General features: G+C 43.1%; 1 protein-coding gene and 1 pseudogene across 1 annotated transcript in view; one reads left to right on the plus strand and one right to left on the minus strand.

Annotated features, from left to right (window-relative positions):
- The window catches only part of LOC126477096 (fatty-acid amide hydrolase 2-A-like), a 241,253-nt gene that overhangs the window by 213,277 nt on the left and 2,952 nt on the right, over positions 1–25,024 (plus strand). Inside the window, exon 10 of the mRNA XM_050103591.1 lies at positions 1,562–1,747. Coding sequence (XP_049959548.1) covers positions 1,562–1,747 — 186 coding nt within the window. The remainder of the gene's footprint in view (positions 1–1,561; positions 1,748–25,024) is intronic.
- LOC126425339 (5S ribosomal RNA) lies at positions 12,319–12,436 on the minus strand (annotated as a pseudogene).

Below are 25,024 nucleotides of genomic sequence, written 5' to 3' on the forward strand. Positions count from 1 at the left end.
TCTCGACCCCACCTGCAGTGCTGTGGCCACATCTTAGACAGATGTCGGATCAACTGCTTTCTTCCCTCTGCCACACTGCAGTTCAAAAGAAGCTGTGTTTTCGAATTTTGTAATCAGTTTCTCCAGACCATTAGCAGACGTCGGACCAGCGCCTTTTTTTGTACCCTTGAGTATCCGGAACTTCTGCAGGGCTGCTGGCTCACAGTCACCATTCTTGTAAAAGAGCTTTACCATCAGCACGTGATCCTTCATGGAGACTGTCATGTCGGACATCTCAGAAGCAAACTGACGAACAAGTCCGTCTGTTGGTGTGCATATTCTGACGCTTACAGTGCCATCTATTAATCAAAATTTTCGTTAAATTTTTTCTTGGTTCTCGATGTTACCCCCCTGTGTGTGAATGATATGCTGTTCAAATTTGACGTCTTCTGAGCAGTGGTTCTCTTTCTACAGCTTTTTAAATTATGGACACCCTGCTTATATTTATGTAAATTTATTGTGTGTGTTTTGATAACTCAGTTGGCACGCGTCAAATTATAGGACATATATGGCCGTATCTTTTGACTGCATTGACATAGAAGCTTAACTTATTTGCACTGCCAAGGGATACCTTAATATTGGATATAAATTTCAGAACATGATGTCTTTACCTGTTCCTTATAGGAACCCTGAGAAATGACCGCTTGGAGAAGGCACCCACGCACAAAATTTCTCTGTGTAAAATGCAATGTGGGACTCCATCCAAAGCAATGTTTCATTTTGTATCATCGGCGCTAAGAAGACTAAATTGTCTAATAAACTATTATTTTTGTCATTTGTCCCTTATTATTGACATGTCTTACTTTATTCATGTAATGCATAACAGTTATTTGGTTGGTTCTACTATATGAATTTGCCATGTATACTTACAGTATAAATAAGTAATGTAACCTCAAAATGTAAATAAAACCAACATTACAATACCTGGAAATTATTATAGCACTTTTTCTTCATTTATTCGTGTAATTCATTGACTTGCTCTTGGTCTGTTAACTGTAGCTATTTCTTTTCTCGCGAGCGCCGAGTTGAGAAACCAAAGGTGATGCGGACTTTTTTGCTCAATCGCCCGCCCAATACCATGAACCTCTGATGCTGCAATCTGTGTTCACTAACATGGTCGATTCCATTTCTCTTGGCTGGCAGGTATGCTATGACAGTCACTAGGTGCTGCACTATTTTGCCGGCCGCTGGTGGCCGAGCGGTTCTGGCGCTACAGTCTGGAACCGCGCGACCGCTACGGTCGCAGGTTCGAATCCTGCCTCGGGCATGGATGTGTGTGTTGTCCTTAGGTTAGTTAGGTTTAAGTAGTTCAAAGTTCTAGGGGACTAATGACCTCAGCAGTTGAGTCCCATAGTGCTCAGAGCCATTTGAACCATTGCTGCACTATTTTCGGCAGTTGGTCTGCTCATTTGTTCTCTATAACACCAACAAGTCCCAGTACCCACAGTACACTTCCCAGACTTGTCCAACTGAAAACCTGAGTAGATTACACCCATGAAGTTGTGTGTCGCCGTGCTTGCAGGAACTGCTGGGCGAGGACGGCGTGCTGCTGTACCCGACGGCCCCGCACCCGGCCAACGTGCTGTTCGAGCAGTTCGTGCGCTTCCCCAACAACGCCTACCTGGCCGTCTTCAACACGCTGGGGCTGCCAGCCACGCACTGTCCGGCAGGCCTGGACCCCAGCTCCGGCATGCCCCTCGGTCTGCAGGTAAAGTAGTTACGCTCTGCTCTCCCTGGATCTATGCTGTCGCGTGCATTCTCCTGTTCACACCGGACTCAGAAATCAGGATAGCTGTAAACCGACATCCTAATTCCTCTTCTGGTTGGTTACTGTCAACCACACGTGGCCAAGACTCCGGCTCGAAGGCCGTGCCCTGACGCGAATGCCATAGTGCTCACCCTCGCTGCACACAACGCCCAAGGCCAGGTCACGCTGTCTCAGCACTTGGAGGGGGCAGACGTGGAACCTGTGAATGGGCCACATTTAAATAGCAATGCAGTCGCACTGCATATTATTTGGTCATATTTTTCACATTTCTCGACAACATATCAATATTATTTAATTATTTCGGGCACGCTGAATAATAACATAATTTTTATCTCGCATAAGGACATATGTAGGCAATTTGATAGATTTTCGCACCCTAGTTGCCACGTAATCTTAACTTATTCAGTTTAGCCGGCCGCTGTGACCGAGCGGTTCTAGACGCTTCAGTCCGGAACCGTGCTGCTGCCACGGTCGCAGGTTCGAATCCTGCATCGGGCATGGATGTGTGTGATGTCCTTAGGTTAGTTAGGCTTAAGTAGTTCTACGTCTAGGGGACTGATGACCTCAGATGTTAAGTCCGATAGTGCTTAGTCATTTGAAATTATTCAGTTTCATAATCGGAAAAAGATCTTTCATACAATTAAGTCGATCGAAATATTATGGTACTACCGCAACCTTCTTATGGAGACGTGGAAACACTATCTGAAGAAAGCAATGTAGACGTCCTGGGCACTTTCAACGTAAAAAGGTTTGTCATTAAAACGGGAATTACTTTGCAGTGCAATCAGTTATACCTCTGCAGCCACAGTGATCCTTTCAACTGAAACAAAAAACGATCTCGAGAAAAGTTTGAAAAGACATGCAAGATTGACAGTGTCCTGAAAACGTCTAGGAAACTGTCCTTGTTATTTTTGAGGGCCACAATGAATTCTTCAGATCTCACATTTTCTTTAGAACGCATGTGAGCTAATGGAATTGGACGGTGTTTATTCAAAATGGTTCAAATGGCTCTGAGCACTATGGGACTTAACTTCTGAGGTCATCAGTCCCCTAGAGCTTAGAACTACTTAAACCTAACTAACCTAAGAACATCACACACATCCATGCCCGAGGCAGGATTCGAACCTGCGACCGTAGCGGTCGCGTGGCTCCACACTGTAGCTCCTAGAACCGCTCGGCCACTCCGGCCGGCGGTGTTTGTCGGAACGTGTTCCTTCTAGAACGCAATTTTCTTTTTAAGTGCATCCTCACGTAATCAGAAAGAAGTTGTTTCTCACCTTGCAGTCTTGCTCTGGGCAGTGTGCAGTCAAGTCCACATAAAATGCGATATCTGCAATCCATTCTGCATGTTTTAATTTTCGTTCCTTCCCCCCTTTTCCCTTCACAAATTCAACAATAACGAGTTTTAAGTCGAAAAATCGTTCCAGACAGTCTCTTGACTTAACCAGCGTACACTGCAGTAATACACAAAGTCTCTATATTCTTTGTTTGGTTCCATCGAAAACCGTTGCAACTGACAACGAAATAATGCCTGTCACTTTAGAAATGATACCATTCAGACACACTAAGTTCTACATAGCTGAAAATTTAGCGCAAAGTGCTTTTTGATTACTGACCGATGAGTCCGTGTGTCTATCGGTGTAATGTCTTGCTCCTTCATTGTCAACTAAGTCTTTAAATTCTTTCTGAATAGCACTGTAATATTGTTTCATAGCAATAACCGTAGCGTATGCGACTGCATAATAGGTATTGAGAGTTCTCATACCTCTGTTCTATCATTCCAGTTCATTTTTAAAAGCTTGTGATGACAGATCGCTAGACTGCCCCTTAAAGTCCAAATAGTCACTGGACATGTGAACGTCATTCATAACACAAACAAATAATGAAGTATAAACAGTGCTAACACCACGATTCTGCCGAATTGAAAAGGTTTGTACCGACCAAAATTCCACACCGCAATACTAAATGAAATGCCGCGCTGTAGTCACGACTTACGGGAAGAATCGAGCAAAGCTGTTATACAGGCCATTCGCGGCTCGCGCGTGCTGTCCGCCTTGCTGTAAACACTCCAGTATCAATTCTGGAAATGCGGCTCTGGCCGCCAGACTTCCGCTTCCACAATCGGTTTTTCTACAGTATGTAAACGCTCTTCGAATCGTCAACAAGTCGTCATTAGGTTTCTCGGCTTGTTTGAAATGTTTGTGATTTTATGTGCATTGAAGAATAGGAAGAAATGGTTCAAATGGCTCTGAGCACTATGGGACCCAACTGCTGTGGTCATAAGTCCCCTAGAACTTAGAACTACTTAAACCTAACTAACCTAAGGACAGCACACAACACCCAGCCATCACAAGTATAGGAAGAAGTTCAATAGACTGGCTGTACCAATTGACATTTGCAAACAAATTGACATGGTTGGTAACGTCCTAAATAAACAAGGAATAAAACAAGGCCCTACATGTACGTGATTACTGTGATATTCACAATAAAGTGCCTGGCAGAGGGTTCAATGAACCACCTTTCAGCTGTCTCTCTACCGTTCCACATGCGAACAGCGCGCGGGAAAAAACGAGCACTTAAATTTTTCTGTGCGAGCCCTGATTTCTCTTATTTTATCATGATGATCATTTGTCCCTATATAGGTCAGTGCCAACAGAATGTTTTCGCAATCAGAGGAGAAAACTGGTGATTGAAATTTCAAGAGAAGATCTCGTCGCAACGAAAAACGCCTTTGTTTTAATGATTGCCAGACCAATTCACGTATCATGTCATTGGCGATAATACAAAACGAGCTACCCTTCTTTGAACTTTTTCGATGTCATCTAACGCGGATCCCACACCGCACAGCAGTACTCCAGAATAGGGCAAACAAGCTTGGTGTAAGCACTCTCTTCAGTAGACCTGTTGCACCTTTTGAGTGTTCTGCCAGTGAATCGCAGTCTTTGGTTTGCTCTACCCACAACATTATCTATGTGATCGTTCCAATTTAGGTTCTTTGTAATTGTAATCCCTAAGTATCTAGTTGAATTTACATCCTTCAGTTTTGTGTGACTTATCGTGTAATCGAAATTTAGCGGATTTCTTTTAGTACTCATGTGAATAACTTCACACTTCTCTTTATTCAGGGTCAATTGTCACTTTTCGCGTCATACAGATATTGTATCTAAATCATTTTGTAGCTCGTTTTGATCATCTGATGACTTTACAAGACGGTACTTGACAGTATCATCCGCAAACAATCTAAGAAGGCTACTCAGATGGTCTCCTATGTCGTTAATGTAGATCAGGAACAATAGAGGGCCTATAACACTTCCTTGGGGAACGCCGGATATTATTTCTGTTTTACTCGATGACTTCTATTACGTCTATTGCTACGAACTGTGACCCTTCTGATGAAATCACGAATCCAGTCCCACAACTGACGATATTCCACAGGCACGCAGTTGGTAAGAAGACGCTTGCGAGGAACGGTGTCGAAAGCCTTCTGGAAATATATAAAATATGGAATTAATTTGACATCACCTATCGATAGCACTCATTACTTCTTGAATATAAAGAGCTAGTTGTGTTTCATAAGCACGATACTTTATGAATCCGTGCTGACTATGTGTCGATAAATCGTTTTCTTCGAGGTAATGCACAATGTTCGAACACAGTATATTTTCCAAAACCCTTCTACAAATCTACGTTAATGATATGGGTCTGTAATTCAGCGGATTATTCCTATTTCCCTTTTTGGGTATTGGTGTGACTCGAGCAATTTTCCAGTCTTTAGGTACGGATCATCCTGTGAGCAAGCGGTTGTATATAATTGCTAAATATGGAGCTATTGTATCAGCATACTCTGAAAGGAACATGACTGGTATATAATCTGGACCGGAGGCCTTGCTTTTATTAAGTGATTTAAGCTGCTTTGCTACACCGAGGATATCTACTTCTATGTTTCCCATCTTGGCAGTTGTTCTTGACTGGCGTTCAAGAATGTTTACTTCGTCTTCTTTGGTGAAGGAGTTTCGGAAAACCGTGTTTAATCACTCTGCTGTAGTGGCACTGTCATCAGTGGCTTCACCGTTGTTATGGCGCAGTGAAGGTATTGACTGCGTCTTGCAACTGGTGTACTTTATGTGTGACCAGAATCTCTTTGGGTTTTCTGCCAGATTCCGATACAGAGGTTCGTTGTGGATATTATTAAAAGCATCTGGCATTGAAGTACGCGCTATATTTCGAACTTCTGCAAAACTTTGCCAATCTTGGGGACTTTGCGTTCTTTTAAATTAGGCATGCTTTTTTCGTTGCTTCTGCAACAGCGATCTGGCCCGTTTTGTATACCATGGGGGATCAGTAGCGACATTTATTAATAACTGAAGTATACTTCCGTGCAGAAATGTTTGAAGAAAGAAGATCACATTGACATACATAAAAAAATCTGGTATTTTCCAACTTTAACGTAACAACTGTGATGATTTGTACTTCGAACAGACAGTAGAACATTTGAAGTGAGATACAAAGACCATAGAAAGCATAAAAATATGGCACCAGGCATTCAACGCCTCAGAACACCTTCGTCAAAATAATCACCCCTTATTTCAATAAAAACGGCAGCAAAATACGAGGGCAGTTCAATAAGTAATGCAACACATTTTTTTTCTCGGCCAATTTTGGTTGAAAAAACCGGAAATTTCTTGTGGAATATTTTCAAACATTCCCGCTTCGTCTCGTATAGTTTCATTGACTTCCGACAGGTGGCAGCGCTCTACGGAGCTGTTAAAATGGCGTCTGTAACGGATGTGCGTTGCAAACAACGGGCAGTGATCGAGTTTCTTTTGGCGGAAAACCAGGGCTTCTCAGATATTCATAGGCGCTTGCAGAATGTCTACGGTGATCTGGCAGTGGACAAAAGCACGGTGAGTCGTTGGGCAAAGCGTGTGTCATCATCGCCGCAAGGTCAAGCAAGACTGTCTGATCTCCCGCGTGCGGGCCGGCCGTGCACAGCTGTGACTCCTGCAATGGCGGAGCGTGCGAACACACTCGTTCGAGATGATCGACGGATCACCATCAAACAACTCAGTGCTCAACTTGACATCTCTGTTGGTAGTGCTGTCACAATTGTTCACCAGTTGGGATATTCAAAGGTTTGTTCCCGCTGGGTCCCTCGTTGTCTAACCGAACACCATAAAGAGCAAAGGAGAACCATCTGTAAGGAATTGCTTGCTCGTCATGTGGCTGAGGGTGACAATTTCTTGTCAAAGATTGTTACAGGCGATGAAACATGGGTTCATCACTTCGAACCTGAAACAAAACGGCAATCAGTGGAGTGGCGCCACACCCACTCCCCTACCAAGAAAAAGTTTAAAGCCATACCCTCAGCCGGTAAAGTCATGGTTACAGTCTTCTGGGACGCTGAAGGGGTTATTCTGTTCGATGTCCTTCCCCATGGTCAAACGATCAACTCTGAAGTGTATTGTGCTACTCTTCAGAAATTGAAGAAACGACTTCAGCATGTTCGTAGGCACAAAAATCTGAACGAACTTCTCCTTCTTCATGACAACGCAAGACCTCACACAAGTCTTCGCACCCAAGAGGAGCTCACAAAACTTCAGTGGACTCTTCTTCCTCATGCACCCTACAGCCCCGATCTCGCACCGTCGGATTTCCATATGTTTGGTCCAATGAAGGACGCAATCCGTGGGAGGCACCACGCGGTTGATGAAGAAGTTATTGATGCAGTACGACGTTGGCTCCGACATCGACCAGTGGAATGGTACCGTGCAGGCATACAGGCCCTCATTTCAAGGTGGCGTAAGGCCGTAGCATTGAATGGAGATTACGTTGAAAAATAGTGTTGTGTAGCTAAAAGATTGGGGAATAACCTGGTGTATTTCAATGCTGAATAAAACAACCCCTGTTTCAGAAAAAAATGTGTTGCATTACTTATTGAACTGCCCTCGTAATCACACGCATTAAGAAAAAGACCTCTCTTAACAATACGAGAAAATTTCCAAATTCCAAAAGCAACAAAAAAACAAATATTAAACAATGAAACAAGCATTAGTAGCCAAACCTTTTTGAAGTTAGTAAACGTCAAGTAGATAAATAATAGTACTCCTCTATCCCCCATACAAACATTATGACCTAAATCATACACGCATCCACCCCGAACACCAGGTACCATAATAAAAAGCTTTAGTGAAGTCATAACTAGAATACACACACACACGCACACTCACTCACACACACACACACACACACACATACACACACACACACACACACACACAGATAGAAACAGTCAGGTACATGGAAACACACAGTTTGTAAGCTTCCTGCTCTTCCTTCTAATTTGGAATATATGTTAATGTGTATCTTCAGATATGCCCTCAATAAAGTGCCCTCTTACACACAAAATTTAAATCCATGAAATTATACGATAATGCTGTCTGACTGCACTCTTAAAGAAATATCATATATCGTCGCTCTGCGTACCCCGCTTTACAAAACATCTTGTTTTGAAACGTTGGAAAGGTAATGAAATTGTAGATGTACCCATCTTGCATGAGGTAGTCCATCACCACATTTACACGAAAAACAATTTCCGGAAGAGGGAACAGTAACAGCTTACACTGTACGTGCTTGAGCATTGTCCTACAAAATTATGGTCAGGTCCTGCAGAAAGTGACATCACTTCTGTCTCTAAGCTGGTCGTAGATTGTGTTCCAGACATGAACAGCATAGAGACAGAAGTGATGACATTTTCTGCAGGACCCGAACATCGTTTTGCAGGACAATGCTCAAGCACGTACAGTGTGAACTGTTACTGATTTGTTTGACTGATGGGGTTGCTAAGTGCTATACCACCTACTGCACTCCCCTGACTTAAGCCCTCTTAAATTCAACTCGATTTATAAACTGAAGGAAACACTTCACGGAATTCGCTTCAGAACCGCTACAAATTGGTCGGGCAATAGACTGCGCCGCTCGAACTGTCAACACAACTGGCACTGCTAAGAGTATCCTACGACTTCCACATCGCTGGCAACGGTTATACACAATGCTGGTGACTACTTTGAAGGTCAGTAAAACTTTGAAACACGTATCTATTTTGTACGAGCTGTAAATAAATAGTTGCCACTATTAAACTTCCAACCCTCGTAGTTTCTCACTATCGATTTTGCGATCCGGTGCAACATGTGTTCTCCGAGCGTCATTTGTTTTACTCGAATGTTGTCTGTGGATCAGTTGCTCCACAACACAATGAAATGAGCATGTCAGTACTTCCGTAACAGTTTTAATGAAGACACTGTAAGATTCCTTATGGATGTCGGTGAAGTTGTAAAGAGGAAGATGAGAGGTTATATACCATTCGAAATTGTTTTATTACACCCACTTGCATCACGTGCGTTGTAGGAAAAAGTACAAAGTGATCAACTGTGGAAGATTACCGTACTCGCATACTTTTGTAGACTTCGAATAGGTAGGAAACTTCCGTCTAAGTGAAGACACGATATTTTTCTGAGCATAAAATTAACAAATAGTGACCAGCCATTGTTTTTGCACGAGAGCCTTTGCAACTAACAGAGAGAGTGGGTATAGCAGTTTAGAAAGTAGCCAGTTATACTGTTAATAGGGTTGGCTGCCAATCAGCTCTAATTCGGGAGACATATAAATTTATTTAATAAAGATAAAGTATGTTAGCCTTTAGATGAATGATATACCTTCCTGGTCAGTCGAACACTACTTCTTCTCCTTATAAAATCACTTAGTCCGCACTATACAACATTTTAAATAGCAAGTGGAACACGACAACACCATGAATGGCACGAATACTGATTGTGGTAGCTGAAATCCAGCAGCCAAACGCTCATTTCCGGAATCGGTATTGGAGTGATATCGGGAAAAGCGGTTTTGAGAGCCTTTGTTAACGTATTGATTGTATAGGCTAAACCCGAACTCCATCGCCACAATTTTGGAGGTCCTTCAAGAATATTCCTTTGAGTATTTTGGTGTAGCGTACCCTTGTCTACGGTATCTCTTAATGATGTAATTATGTTTTATTCATTTGTTACCACAATTACCTTTGCTTCTGTGGAAATAGTTTTCACAACAATGAAAAAGCCTATAACAAGTTGCCACCAAAACGTTCAACATAAAGCACAAACTAAAGCGACAACTCTGTGATGCGAAATATTGTGATGGGGTTGCGGTCGCTGCGGGAAAAGCTCAGGAGAGTCTTGTTGTGCTGCTCTTCCATTGCAGTCAGTGAACACATACGAATGGTGCACATGAGCACCTATCCATACCGGTCTATGTCGCTATTTACGTACGACTAACACTGCTGGAGCAACAGCAAGTATCTCAAGAGACTTAAAAAAAAAAAAAAATTAAGCTCCTCCCGAACAAGCCATGAAGGCCCAACGGTTGCAAGATAACATCCCAAAGATGTTCGAGCCCACATGCGGTTCCTCTTCGTCGAAATGTCTTAGCTCAAACTCGTCTAAGGGTTGAAACGCACGTGTCGCATTACACGCCCTAAATTATACACTTATGACCCTTTGGTTAACTTATCTGGCTGATGGCAAGTTTGCGAAATTGTATGAAACAAAGTTAATGTAACATATAACAACAGTAATAATGATACCGGGAACTAAATTAACGACCCATAAATGATGTAGGCCACACAATTGCAGTTTGGTTAGAATAATGTTCATTCAGAAAAAAAACCAATGGCGAAAGTGGTCGCATTTAGAATTACTATTACATTCGAGCACATATCCATTTGACACAGTTCGATCATCACAATCTCATCGCGTAATACAAGTTATCTACGCGAAAAGTTACGCGTTCACACCAGGCGCGCGGCTGCTCACCGCTCAGTCCCGCGATGCCACACAACGCGAAATTTTCTAAGCCGTTTCACTTCACCGACAGTCGGCTTTCGCGTCTCAATCCGAACTGTACCCTTTGGTGTCTCCAGCTGAACTGTCCGTTTTCCCGTCTCCATCCGAACTGTCCCCGTTGGTGTCTCGACCAGAGTTGTACTCTTCGATGCCTAAACCAGAACTGCCTTCTGCCCGTCTCCAAGCGCGTTTCCCGCGCGCCCAACATCTCCGTTGAAATGACTAGGGCAATTCCCTTCCTGAAGTCGTACATCTGATTGGCTACAGCTTATTCTACACTATTTTACATTTTAACATATTTAAATAATCAAAGCTTGATCACTTTCACGCTCTAAATGAAAAATGCTAAATTCTTTTACATAAAACCAATACAATTTCCTTCTGAGCTTTGAATGCCACGGCCATTAGCCTTGCACCAATGTGATTTCTGATAAATAAATAAAGAACAAAAGTAAACTTTACAACAAATTTTCTATTGCCTAATGATTCAATATGGTGTCTCGCTGTCATCGCTCAATGTGTTTTGTGTGGAGGAAATGATGATCTGATGCTTAACTGAAAATACTGATAGTTTAAATTTACTATATATTTTAAACGAATAAAGTTACAGCGTTGATATATACAACATTTGTCGTTTTAATGATGCGCTTCTATATGAAATGTCGATCGTTAAGATCGACCAAAGCGTTCAGATTTTAGCATTCAGGTCTTTGTTACAAAACTTGTTACTTTCACTTCAACAGTAAATCCTAAAGTATTATAGATATGATCAATATTCAGGTTTTATTGGGTTCACCATTAAATTTTATGAAGTATGGTAGATTAAAATTACTGTAGCTTCATTCCCTGCACTACTACAGAATGAAATAATTTTCATAAATGTTCCGCTTTATGGCCGATCTTAGGTCCGCCACATTTAACACTGCTACTTCTCCCTGGCCACAATCGCCTTCTACTGGGTTTCCCTATGACGTAGGTTCTCGTCTGACTCACTCGCACACTACAGCGCAATAGACGCCTGTGAATTTCCCCATCTCGTGGCGAATCTGCGCACGGTCTACATCTACATCTATATCTACATTTATACTCCGCTAGCGACCCAACGGTGCGTGGCGGAGGGCACTTTACGTGCCACTGTCATTACCTCCCTTTCCTGTTCCAGCCGCGTATGGTTCGCGGGAAGAACGACTTCCGGAAAGCCTTCGTGCGCGCTCGAATCTCTCTAATTTTACATTCGTAATCTCCTCGGGAGGTATAAGTAGGAGGAAGCAATATATTCGACACCTCATCCAGAAACGCACCCTCTGGAAACCTGGACAGCAAGCTACACCGCGATGCAGAGAGCCTCTCCTGGACGACAGGGTTCGTTTCACAGTTCCTGAAGGCTGGCTCTTTCGGCCATATACTTAAATAAGAGCTAAATGCTCGTTAACTCACACGGTACTGACCGGCCGCCGTGTCATACTCAGCACATAGGCGTCACTGGATGCGGATATGGAGGGGTATGTGGTCAGCACATGGTTCTCCCGGCCCTATGTGAATTTCCGACACCGGAGCCGCTACTTCTCAACCAGGTAGTTCCTCAGTTTGCTTCACAAGGGCTGAGTGCACCCCGCTTGCCAACAGTGCTCGGCAGACCGGATGGTCACCCATCCAAGTGCTAGCCCAGCCCGACAGCGCTTAACTTCGGTGATCTGACGGGAACCGGTGTTACCACTGCGGCAAGGCCGTTGGCATCTCAAGTAAATGGAAGAAATACGTTTCCAAACAAGAAACACAACATAAACCGTCGATATTTCATTTGCACTGCTGTGCTGATATTTTCTGCGTAATAGATAAATGAGCATAAAAAACTAAAAGAATTAAATTGCTGTGGAATCATCAGTCCGTTGTACCAACACACTTGGAAAATATTCCTGACTAAACTCTGAAATTACAACTCGTATAATGCTCTCTGGTTTCCAGCCGAATGATTTCGTCAACGTTTCTATGAACGTCACTCATATGATCCTCTGGTGAATTATCGAAAGTAGCAGGTGGATGGTGTGGCTATGGGGTTTCTCCTCATATCAGATAAGCAATCTATTCACGCAACATTCTGAGGAAAGTGGTATAGAGACCGCACGCCTCAAACCCGAACACTTCTGTATTACACGTGGATGATACCTTCATTGTGTGGCCACTTGGCAGGGATACCGTGAATTTCTTGAACACATCAGCATCATTCATGAGAACATACAATTCACCATGGAAGTAGAGAAATGCGACTGCATCTAATTTCTTGACATTTAGATACGGAAGAAGCAAAATAGCACGTTAGGTCCCTCTGTATGCAGAAAACTGGCAACAGGCAAGTCAGACTTGCATGCATGCAGCTGCCACCACCCAGGCAAAGGCAGGACTGTTTTGAGAACCGCTTGTCCTCAGGGGTCGGGCCATAGCCGACCAAGAAAGCCTGTCTACCGAACTGCCACACCTGAGGGAAGTCTTCCAGAGGAAAGGCTAGTGACACACAGATTAATAACCGCAGCTCCGAAATAACACAGGACCAGGACAAGCGGTAATCGTTTCTCCCTCATGTGCGACCACCGACAGGAAATATTACAAGGATCTTCGAGAAATGTGATGCTAAAACCATCTTCCGACTATCGCGAAAGATTAAAGATCTTGTTCGCTCGCCAAGGATCCACCGGGAATGCACATGCCGGATGTCTGCAGCATTCAATGTGAGTTTGAGCTGCGATACATCGGACAAACCCAATGCTGCGTTCAACAGCGCTGCTTGAAATTCGCCAGATATATTCGTTTTGGGTAGGAAGCCAAAAGCTTGAGAGAAAGCCATAAGTTTGATTTTGAACGGGGAAGAGTGCTGTGCAGTGCGAGTGGATTTTGGTACGGCGTAATGAAGGGAGTCATCAAAATTAGGACTCATGATCACCTCGTGAACGAAGGTGGTGGCTTGGGATTCGTTATTGGCCATAATATAGTGAGATCGCTCCCAGCCTAGAGGCATGACAACGCGCGAGGTGATGGCTGACTCACTACACCGGAACTCGAGCCCGTTCCCTCCCACTCCTCGCCCATCCACACTCATACCCTTTCTGTGGCAGGGGGAGGGGCCAGCCCAAAGCGCTGCATCGCCTATATAAACAGCACCAACCTACCGTCACGAAGGCACAGTGCACACATCGAACAAGTAGATTGTATACTCATAAATACTTTTCACAAACACGTTTCACTTTTTCTGACACATATTGTATCACAGTTAGATTTAAAATAGTTGTCATCTCCTGGTTCTGATCCTAGTTTTTAGGAGATTTCACTTGGTTGGAAGGCATATGCCAGAATGGTAATCCCCTCCCATTTATTCCCAATAGGGAACACCACTGCCCCTCTAGCAGTTCGCTTGGAATTGGACTGAACCCTCCCTGATTCAGTACTCTAACAATACTCTCTGCCTGTGGAATGGAGTGTATTAAAAAGTCTTCCCGATATTTCGCTAGAAGATGAGCGTGAAATCATCGAAAAGTCGCGACATTTTTATGAACGGATTTGGCTGGAAACTCGAGAGCTTTATATTAGTTCAGCTGCCAAGGAAGACAACGAGATCTCCCACATTGTCGATGGAGTCAGATCTCACCCTCTAAAATGAATAAGTGGGTCTTCTTATGAACTTTAGGTTTCTTCTCATCGTAAATAAATGCTTGACAACGAAATAAATTCAGAAGAGCTGGAAATTAGCCATAGTAATTCCTGCATTTAAGACGTCAGAATACGAAACACTGTGAAAATTTTAGGGACAAACACTGGATGTAAAATATTTTCAGAAGTAATAACACAATACCTCTCAATAACTTCAGAAAACGCCTTGTTTAGAAAATATCTCGCTTTGGGAAGGGCGTTTACACAACACGTCATCAGAGAAATAAATGAAAAGCATGTAGATTTTAACAGAGAAATATATCTGCCATTTATTAATTGCAAATGTTTTTGACAGTTTGACAATGTAGACGGGTGAACGTTGTAGGAAATATTAAGCAGGAGAGGCAGTACTTACTAAGAATAGTCCATGAAACAACATACTAAAACTGCAATTGTTGAAAAATACTGTTAAATTAATAACAAATGCAGGATGACGGCAGTGATGCAGTTTAGCTCCGATACTTCTTACTATGTATGTTGATGTTACGCTGAGGCGCTGGCTAAAAGAAATAGTTTTACGCTAACTTTACGCATCGTAATATGTAAAGACAACACTCTTTGCTGATGACCAACTTCCTATAGTTGAGAGCGAGGAGACCCTTCAAAAGCCATTTATAAATTAAATATAATTGCCAAGGGCGATAACTTAATAATAGGGTCCAAAAATCAGAAGTCATGTCTTGTAAAGCTCGAGGCCCAGCCCCAAGAACAGTTGTAATAAACGAACAGAAAATAGAGAGACTAAATGAATTCAGCATCTTGGGAAATACTACCTCCTTCAGAATCTAAAAAACATATCGAAAAAACTGAAACATTTACTTGTATTAATGGGGCAGATACGGAACACTGAATAAAAAGACGAGACCATAGTAATGTTTTTAAAAACACTGGCAATACTTAATGACAGTGAGAGTTAGATAACAAGAGCTGGAAATCGACAAGCTGCGGAAATGAGGTTTTTTAGAAGAACAGCTGACAGAGACTGGGACTTAAAACTATAAATGAACAAATCAAGGAGTATAGAAAGGTTATGGAGAGATTGCGTTACAGGAATTAATGCAAATAGAATGCCTAAAAAAATAATACACCTTCGACCGACGGTGATGACATCAATAGGTAGAGCAAGAAAGATGTGAGAAGATCAAATAGTAAGACAATAGAGGCATTCAGCAGGATAATGTAGCAAGCAAATGTCTTACACTTGAAGAAAGTAGAAGAAGAGTCTTGAATGGAACGTTGGAGCTAAGTCCCTGTACTGGCTGCCTGTAGCATTCTTCTAGGCCAGTGATTCCCAACAAGGGCTAATTACCCCTGAGGAGAAAAATGAAACTTAATGAGGGGTAAAAACAAAACGGTGCGACTGCGTTTCTTCCACAAAACTAAACTACTTTTAGGAAATCATTACAGTAATCACAATTTTGTATGGCTGTGATACCAATAATTTCGATTTTCTTTTCAAAAAAATACGAGTACTAACATTAACGCATGAAATTACAGAGTGTAGCGGCAGCCGCCGAGTCGAGAGGACGCGCAGCAAAGCAGCAGCAGCACTTTTGTTATAAACTGTAAATTAATTTAGTCTTTGTTTTTTGTTTTCTGCAAAAAAGTGACCTGCACGTGTGTATTTTACTGTATATATTAGTGGTTAGAAAATTAATCTTAGGTTTTGTTTTTGCGTAAGTCTTGAGAATATCGTTGTGTAGAGGGCTTCCTAGTGTAAATTTTCCGTGTAGTGAAAATTATTTCTGTTTAATAGCTTTCGCTCTCAGAGTTCAGTGAGAAATGTGCGCACCAACTTTTAGTGTTACCTTCTTCTCCTTTGGTATATTTTCAAACCCAGTAGGGCCATTTGAGCCCTTATTTCTATTTTATACAGAGTACGATAAGGCTGTGGACTGTGCTTCTTGTGAGCGGACGCAAGGAGAGTTGGCTGCTGTCCGTAAACAGCTGGAAGCTGCGTTGGCTACCGTCGACAAGCGTCTAGCTAATACTCGGAGTTGCGGTGACGTCGGGGCGCCAGTGACGATCCCTGCGACATCTTTGGTGTCACTGGAATCCCCTGGTGGCCCGGACGTTACTGCGACTTCCGATACGCATCTCACCGGTCCGTCCTCACTCCAGAGCGGGTGGCAGACAGTGGTGGGTTCGCGTGTCACTGGGCGGAAGGCGAAAGAGGGAGCAGGCTGTAAGGCTTGATCCCTACGTCTTAGCAACAGGTACGAGGTGCTACCAAGTGTTGATGATAACTCTGAGCCAGCACGGGCTGCCTCTCCTGTTGGGCCAGTGGTCGATTTTCCTGCCCAGTCCGGACAAGTACAGAGGGTGGGTATGCTAGTCATTGGGAGCTCCACTGTTAGGCGGGTGATGGAGCCCCTCTTGGAGATAGCAGGCAAGGCGAGAAAGAATTCCAGTGTGCATTCGGTATGTTTGTCGGGAGGTCTCCTCCGTGATGTGGAGGAGGCCCTGCCGGCGGCTATTGAGCGCACTGTGTGCAACCGGCTGCATATTGTGGCACATGTCGGCAAGAATGATGCCTGCCGCTTGGGTTCTGAGGCCACCCTCGGCTCCTTTCGGCGGCTCACTGATTTGGTGAAGGCAACTAGCAACGCACGCGGGGTGCAGGCTAAGCTGTCTGTTTGTAGCATCGTACCCAGGGTTGATCGCGGTCCTCTGGTTTGGAGCAGAGTGGAAGGTCTAAATCAGAGGCTCAGACGACTCGGCGATGGTATCGGATACGAATTTCTCGACCTCCGCTATCGGGTGCAGAATTTTAGAGTCCCCTTTTATAGGTCAGGCTTGCACTACACGCAGGAAACGGCTACTAGTGTAGCGGAGTACATGTGGCGTGCACATGGGGCATTTTTAGGTTAGAGGACCCCTCCCTTGGGATCAAAGACAATTTGCCTATTAAATCAGTTACAGCGACATCAGAGAATCTCGGTCCTCGTAGATCAGAGACAGAAAAGGTTACTATGATTTTAGTAAACTGCAGGAGCATCCAAGGAAAGGTCCCACAATTAGTATAGCTTATTGAAGGTTATAATGCGCAGATAGTATTGGGAACAGAAAGCTGGTTGAAGCCAGACGTCAGTGACAATGAAATACTAAGTTCAGACTCGAACGTTTATCGTAAGGATCGGTTAGTCGCCAATGGTGGCGGCGTGTTTATTGCAGTAAAAAATTCGATAAAATTTAGTGAGGTTATCACAGATTCCGAATGTGAATTAATCTGGGTGAAATTGAGTACCAAAGAACGGTCAAAACTGATGATCGGATGCTTTTATAGACTACTTGGGTCAGGATCTGAGGTTGTAGGGCGCTTCAGACGAGCTTGCAGAATATCATTAGTAATTTTCCTGATCATGCCGTTGTAATAGGGGGTGACTTCAACTTGTCAGGTATAGATTGGGAGCGTTATGCTATCAAAACTGGTGCCAGAGACAGGGATTCGTATGGCATTGTTTTGGATGTCCTGTCCGAAAATTACCTTGATCAGATACTTGGAGAACCAACTTGTGAGGGTAACGTCTTAGACCTCCTGGCAACAAACAAATCTGAACTTATCGAATCAGTTAACGTAGAGGAAGGTATCAGTGATCATAAGGCAGTGACAGCATCTATAACGACGGGTCCTACAAGGAATAAGAAAGGTAGGAAGATATATTTTCTCAGCAAGGCTGACAGGATACAAATTTCAGACTTCTCAGCAGTCAGCATCAAATGTTCGTTGATGAGGACGAAGATGTGGGGAACAAATGGAAAAAATTCAAAGTCATCGTTCAATATGCCCTAGACAAGTATGTTCCGAGTAAGGTTTTAAGGGATGGGATAGATCCACCCTGGTTCAATAACCGTGTTAGAAAAGCGCTACGTAAACGAATAGCACTTCATCTCAGATTCAAGAGAAGTAATAAGCTAGCTGACAAACAAATGCTGAACGAAGCGAAAATGAGCGTAAGGAGAGCAACGAGAGAAGCGTTCAATGATTTTGAAAGTAAAACGATGTAAACCGACCTGACTAAAAATTCTAAGAGATTTTGGTTGTATGTAAAATCAGTAAATGGCTCAAAATCATCTATTCATTCTCTCAGCGACCATACCGGCACCGAAACGAAAGATAACAGAGAGAATGCCGAAATACTGATTTCGGTCTTTCGAAGTTGTTTCACCGCGGAAGATGGCAACTTTGTCCCTCCTTTCAATCGTCGCTCGAACGTCGAACTGGCAGATATTGAGATAACCGTTCGCGAAATTGAAAAGCAGCTACAAGTGCTTATTTGGAAATTTGTGGTAAGGTCTTATGGGGCCAAACTGGTGAGGCCACCGGCCCCTAAGCTTATGCACTACTTAATCTTACTTAAACTAACTTACGCTAAGAACAACACACACACCTTTACCCGAGGGAGGACTGGACCCTCCGACGGAGGAAACGGCGTGGAACGTGACAAGACGTCCAAGACCGGGCGGCTATCACGCGCGGCTCAATCACTTAGTAGTGGAAAGGCTACAGGACCAGATGAGATACCTATAAGATTGTATAAATATTATGCGAAATAACTTGCTTCCTTTCTAGCAGTAATTTATCGTAGATCGCTTGAGCAACGAAAGGTACCTAACGACTGAAGAAAAGCGCAGGTCATTCCCGATTTTAGGAAAGGCGTAAGACAGATCCACACAATTGTTGACCTACGTATATCGTTATGCCAGTCTGTTGTAGAATTACGGAACATGTTTATGCTCAAGAGTTACGACATTTTTGGAAAATGAACAGCTCATCTATAAAAATCGTCATGGATTCCGCAAACAGTGATCCTGCGAAACTCAGCTCGGCCTGTTCCTCCATGAGATCCACAGCGCAGTGGACAACGGCGCCCAGGCTGATGCCGTGTTCCTTGACTTCAGTAAGGCATTTGACACCGTCCCGCATTGCCGTTTAATGAAAAAAAATACAAGCTTACGGAGTATCTGAGGAGGCCTGCGATTGCATTCAAGACTTTCTTGCAGATAGAACTCAACACGTCACTCTTAACGGAACTAAATCGGCAGATATATAGGTAATATCCGTAGTAGCACAGGGAAGTGTGATAGGACCGTTGTTGTTGTTCACAATATACATAAATGATGTAGTAGAAAGCGTCGGATGCTCTTTAAGGCTATTCGCAGATGATGCTGTTGTTTGTACCAAAGTAGCAATACCAGAAGATAGTAAGAATTTGCAGTACGACCTGTAGAGAATTGATGAATGGTGCAGACTCTGGCAGTTTCCCCTGAACGTAAATAAATGTAACATATTGCGCATACATAGGAATAGAAATCCACTACTGTACAGCTACACTATTTATGACAAACAGCTGGAGACAGTGTCTGCTGTAAAATATTTAGGCGTAACTATCCAGAGCGGCCTCAAATGGAATGAACATACAAAACAGATAGTTGGAAAAGCAGACACCAGACTCAGATTCACCGGAAGAATCTTAAGGAAATGTAACTCATTCACGAAAGAAATGGCTTATAAGATGCTTGTTCGCCCGATTGTTGAGTATTGTTCATCTATCTGGGATCCCTATCACGTAGGACTGATAGAGGAGATAGAGAAGATTCAACGAAGAGCGGCGCGTTTCGTCGCGGGATCGTTTAGCTGACGAGAGAGCGTTACGGAGATACTAAAGAAATTCCAGTGGAAGACGTTACAAGAGAGACGTTGTGCATCACGAAGAGATTTACTATTGAAATATGAGGGCACCACTTTTCAGGAGGAATTAGACAACACATTACTTCCCCCACACACATCTCGCGTAATGACCACGAGGAGAAAATTCGAGAAATTAGAGCCTATCCAAAGGCTTACCGAGAACCATTCTTCCCATGCACTATTCGCGAGTGGAACAGGGTTGGAGGGATCAGACAGCGGTACCGAAAGTACCCTCCGCCACACACCATTAGGTGGCTTGCGGAGTATGATGTAGATGTTACTGCTTGTGAAACAAATGTATGAACATCTTCTTCCTCACAAAGTCTACACATTATGCACATGCTTTGTACTTTGTACCATGAATCTATGGCAGTAAAACTGAGGCGTAAAAATCAGATTTTAAATATCTCTCGAAAATCTTGTTCCAGGCTGTAGGTGTTTCCCACAATGGATCAGAAATTGCTTATTATTCACTTTGCAACAAATAAACAAACCGGTGGCGCAACACAATAATAGTTACGTTATGACTATTAGATTGCCATAGGGCATACACATTATTATTATTATTATTATTATTAGTGGCAGGTGTCATACACAAAGCAAAGACAGCCTGAAGTCTTCCAGAATGACGTACCCTAAGGGGAAAAATTCTGCTATGGGTACATTTTTTGTATTATAAACTCTGTTTTTTGTAAGTTACTAAAACTTATTAACCACACAGCGATTCGTGAAAGAAAACTACATTATGTCTTATACGATTATCACAATGTATTATTAGAAAGCGTACACAGTGTCATGTCATGAAAGCCGTTGGACAAAATGATATGTCTCATCTGGAAAGGTCTCATGTAGTCGGCACAAAAGTGTGGTTTATCGAACTATAGGTAGGCTATCAAATGCATATTGTTTGCTTTATTTAATATAACAGATATTTACATACCATCAATGTCTACTTGCTTAACTGGTTACCAGTTTCATTACTCTTGGCCAACTCAAATGGAAGTTTCCTTACATCATTCGGTGTATGTCCAAATAGCCTGGATTCAAGGTCTTTAATGTGCTTTAACAGCTAAATTTCTAACTCTGTTGCAAACGTTTTCTGGTACTGGCCTAAACCTTTATCAGTTTCTAGAACTTCTTATTCTAGCCTTGTACTCTGCTTAAAGTAGCTTGAGGAACGCCGAACATTTTTGAGGCAAGCTGCCAGCCCATTTGTTTGTTATTAAAAGAATCCATAGCCTTCTGCATGCTCTCTGAATCACATGAGTAGCGGTTACTTGCTGAGAAAGAAAGTTTCCACTTTTGCTGAACATGCTCTGAATGAATGTCATTCATATGATGTGAAGTGTGATATTCTCCATAGAGGAACTCAAGGCATAAAACTGGCATTACTCGAAATTCTGGCAATTAATAAACACCAATCAAGGAATCCTGACCTGGCCCTGAACGACCAAGCATAGCTCCGTTACTCATCCTTACTAAAGTAGCAGCAGCCAATCATTTTTCTCTCATCATTAGATAATAAGCTTGTTATAACTGTTCCACACCCACACTCCATAGACTTCTTCCCACAGCCCCCTCGCCCCCCCCCCCCCCCGCGCCCCCTCCCCCGATTTTTCGGCCTGTTGATCACATTCACTAGTTTGTCGATATGACATAGTAACCTATACTTTTACTCACCTGTACAACATATTTCTCTTATACATTCCTATAGTTTTAATATTTGAATATATTGTAACATAAGATTTATTTGTTCGGAATTGCCGGCCGAAGTGGCCGTGCGGTTAAAGGCGCTGCAGTCCTGAACCGCAAGACCGCTACGGTCGCAGGTTCGAATCCTGCCTCGGGCATGGATGTTTGTGATGTCCTTAGGTTAGTTAGGTTTAACTAGTTCTAAGTTGTAGGGGACTAATGACCTCAGCAGTTGAGTCCCATAGTGCTCAGAGCCGTTTTTGTTCGAAATTTCGTCAGGTATATGATTGTGTTTTGTCTCGATATAGTCATAAAATATCACATATCTTTGTACAATAGTATTTGTACAGCTATGAACTCTCGCTGAAGTTGTGTGGACTATCTATTTAGAATTAAGTTGTCTGACGATGACCTAAGAAGCTGAAAGACGGTTTATAACGAACTATTAAGTAGATATTATCGTAGAAGTTTGTAATACATCTATGTTCCCCCAAGAACCGACGGGATAATTCATAGATGTAATAACAATAATAATAATAATAATTAACTACTTGTTATATTGCCATAAACAGAAACGACTGGAAGGATAGGAAGCGTAAACTGTGGTTGTGACATACCTATGACATTTTAGCCATAGTTGCAACATTCCGTGTACAACGTGTAGACCTACATACCAGAAATATGTTTAAAATGCATGTGAAGGAAGTGTTTCGTCACCTTCTGTGAAAAAAGTGTCGTAAATCAATTATCCAGGTGAAGTGTGCCACAGAAGAACAATTGTCACAACTTCTGAAATCCGATGTGTAGGGATTCTTCAGATAACACGTAAGCGTCTAAGGAAACGACCTAGCCGTTTTGTGGTGTAACAGTCACCAGCATAAGAGCCGGCCGCGGTGGCCGAGCGGTTCTAGGCGCTTCAGACCGGAACCACGTTGCTGTTACTGTCGCAGGTTCGAGTCCTACCTCGGGCATGGACGTGTGTGATATCCTTAGGTTAGTTAGGTTTACGTAGTTCTAAGTCTAGGGGACTGATGACCTAAGATGTTAAGTCCCATAGCACTTAGAGCCATTTGAACCATTTATCACCAGCATAAGAATAAACGTCGTAGCATAAACTGCTGCCTCTCGTGGCAGTACAAGAAACACGAGAAATGCGTTTTAACAGACTACGTCATTTTAGAATACTTTTGCCTCTAGTGCACATATTTCAGCTTGACTGGTTTTAAATGTAACTACAAGGTGTTGGTGGAACAAGTGTCGCTAGGGAGAGGAGTGGTACTGAGGAAGCATGCTTTGTAGTAAGCGTCTAACACAAATGTGGACAGTTAGCTTTGTTTTCTGTAAAGGAGTTGTATGTAGCACTCACAATGCACTAAAAATCGTTTCGTCCTTATATAAAAATGATTTTTACAAATAAATAATTCCGATCTTCTCACTGGCTCATTAGTTCGTGGTTTAAGAAAACATTTAGAAAAACTAAATACAATTTTGTACGAATGCGTGCTCTCGCGGCGATAACCATTAATAAAATTTTCTGGGGTTTCAAGCCATGTCAAGTGGTTAACTGCCCACGAGCTTTCGGCAGATATTTCGTCTGCCATTGTTAAGTGGTTAACTGTCATGTGGATGCTGCTGTCCTGCGGGTATAGCTGCTCCATTGCCGGTGACGTCATTGGTGCTCAGTCCCGCACCATATATGGTAATCTTTTGGTGTGGCGACCGCAGCGCCCGTTTCAATTCCACAATCACGTGATACCAGGCAGTACGGCACCAGCGATATCACTGGCGACGGCGCACCTATACAGGGTGTTACAAAAAGGTACGGCCAAACTTTCAGGAAACATTCCTCACACACAAAGAAAGAAAATATGTTATGTGGACACGTGTCCGAAAATGCTTACTTTCCATGTTAGATCTCATTTTATTACTTCTCTTCAAATCACATTAATCATGGAATGGAAACACACAGCAACAGAACGTACCAGCGTGACTTCAAACACTTTGTTACAGGAAATGTTCAAAATGTCCTCCGTTAGCGAGGATACATGCATCCACCCTCCGTCGCATGGAATCCCTATTGCACTGATGCAGCCCTGGAGAATGGCGTATTGTATCACAACCGTCCACAATACGAGCACGAAGAGTCTCTACATTTGGTACCGGGGTTGCGTAGACAAGAGCTTTCAAATGCCCCCACAAATGAAAGTCAAGAGGGTTGAGGTCAGGAGAGCGTGGAGGCCATGGAATTGGTCCGCCTCTACCAATCCATCGGTCACCGAATCTGTTGTTGAGAAGCGTACGAACACTTCGACTGAAATGTGCAGAAGCTCCATCGTGCATGAACCACATGTTGTGTCGTACGTATAAAGGCACATGTTCTAGCAGCACAGGTAGAGTATCCCGTATGAAATCATGATAACGTGCTCCATTGAGCGTAGGTGGAAGAACATGGGGCCCAATCAAGACATTACCAACAATGCCTGCCCAAACGTTCACAGAAAATCTGTGTTGATGACGTGATTGCACAATTGCGTGCGGATTCTCGTCAGCCCACACATGTTGATTGTGAAAATTTACAATTTGATCACGTTGGAATGAAGCCTCATCCGTAAGGAGAACGTTTGCGCTGAAATGAGGATTGACACATTGTTGGATGAACCATTCGCAGAAGTGTACCCGTGGAGGCCAATCAGCTGCTGATAGTGCCTGCAAACGCTGTACATGGTACGGAAACAACTGGTTCTCCCGTAGCACTCTCCATACAGTGACGTGATCAACGTTACCTTGTACAGCAGCAACTTCTCTGACGCTGTCATTGAGGTTATCGTCAACTGCACGAAGAATTGCCTCGTCCATTGCAGGTGTCCTCGTCGTTCTAGGTCTTCCCCAGTCGCGAGTCATAGGCTGGAATGTTCCGTGCTCCCTCAGATGCTTCGAACGTCTTCCTGTCGGGACACCTTCGTCCTGGAAATCTGTCTCGATACAAACGTACCGCGTCACGGTTATTGCCCCGTGCTAATCCATCCATCAAATGGGCGTCTGTCAACTCCGCATTTGTAAACATTGCACTGACTGCAAAACCACGTTCGTGATGAACACTAACCTGTTGATGCTACGTACTGATGTGCTTGATGCTAGTACTGTAGAGCAATGAGTCGCATGTCAACACAAGCACCGAAGTCAACATTACCTTCCTTCAATTGGGCCAATTGGCGGTGAATCGAGGAAGTACAGTAC

Source organism: Schistocerca serialis, chromosome 1 (assembly GCF_023864345.2).
Source record: "Schistocerca serialis cubense isolate TAMUIC-IGC-003099 chromosome 1, iqSchSeri2.2, whole genome shotgun sequence".
NCBI lineage: Eukaryota > Metazoa > Arthropoda > Insecta > Orthoptera > Acrididae > Schistocerca > Schistocerca serialis.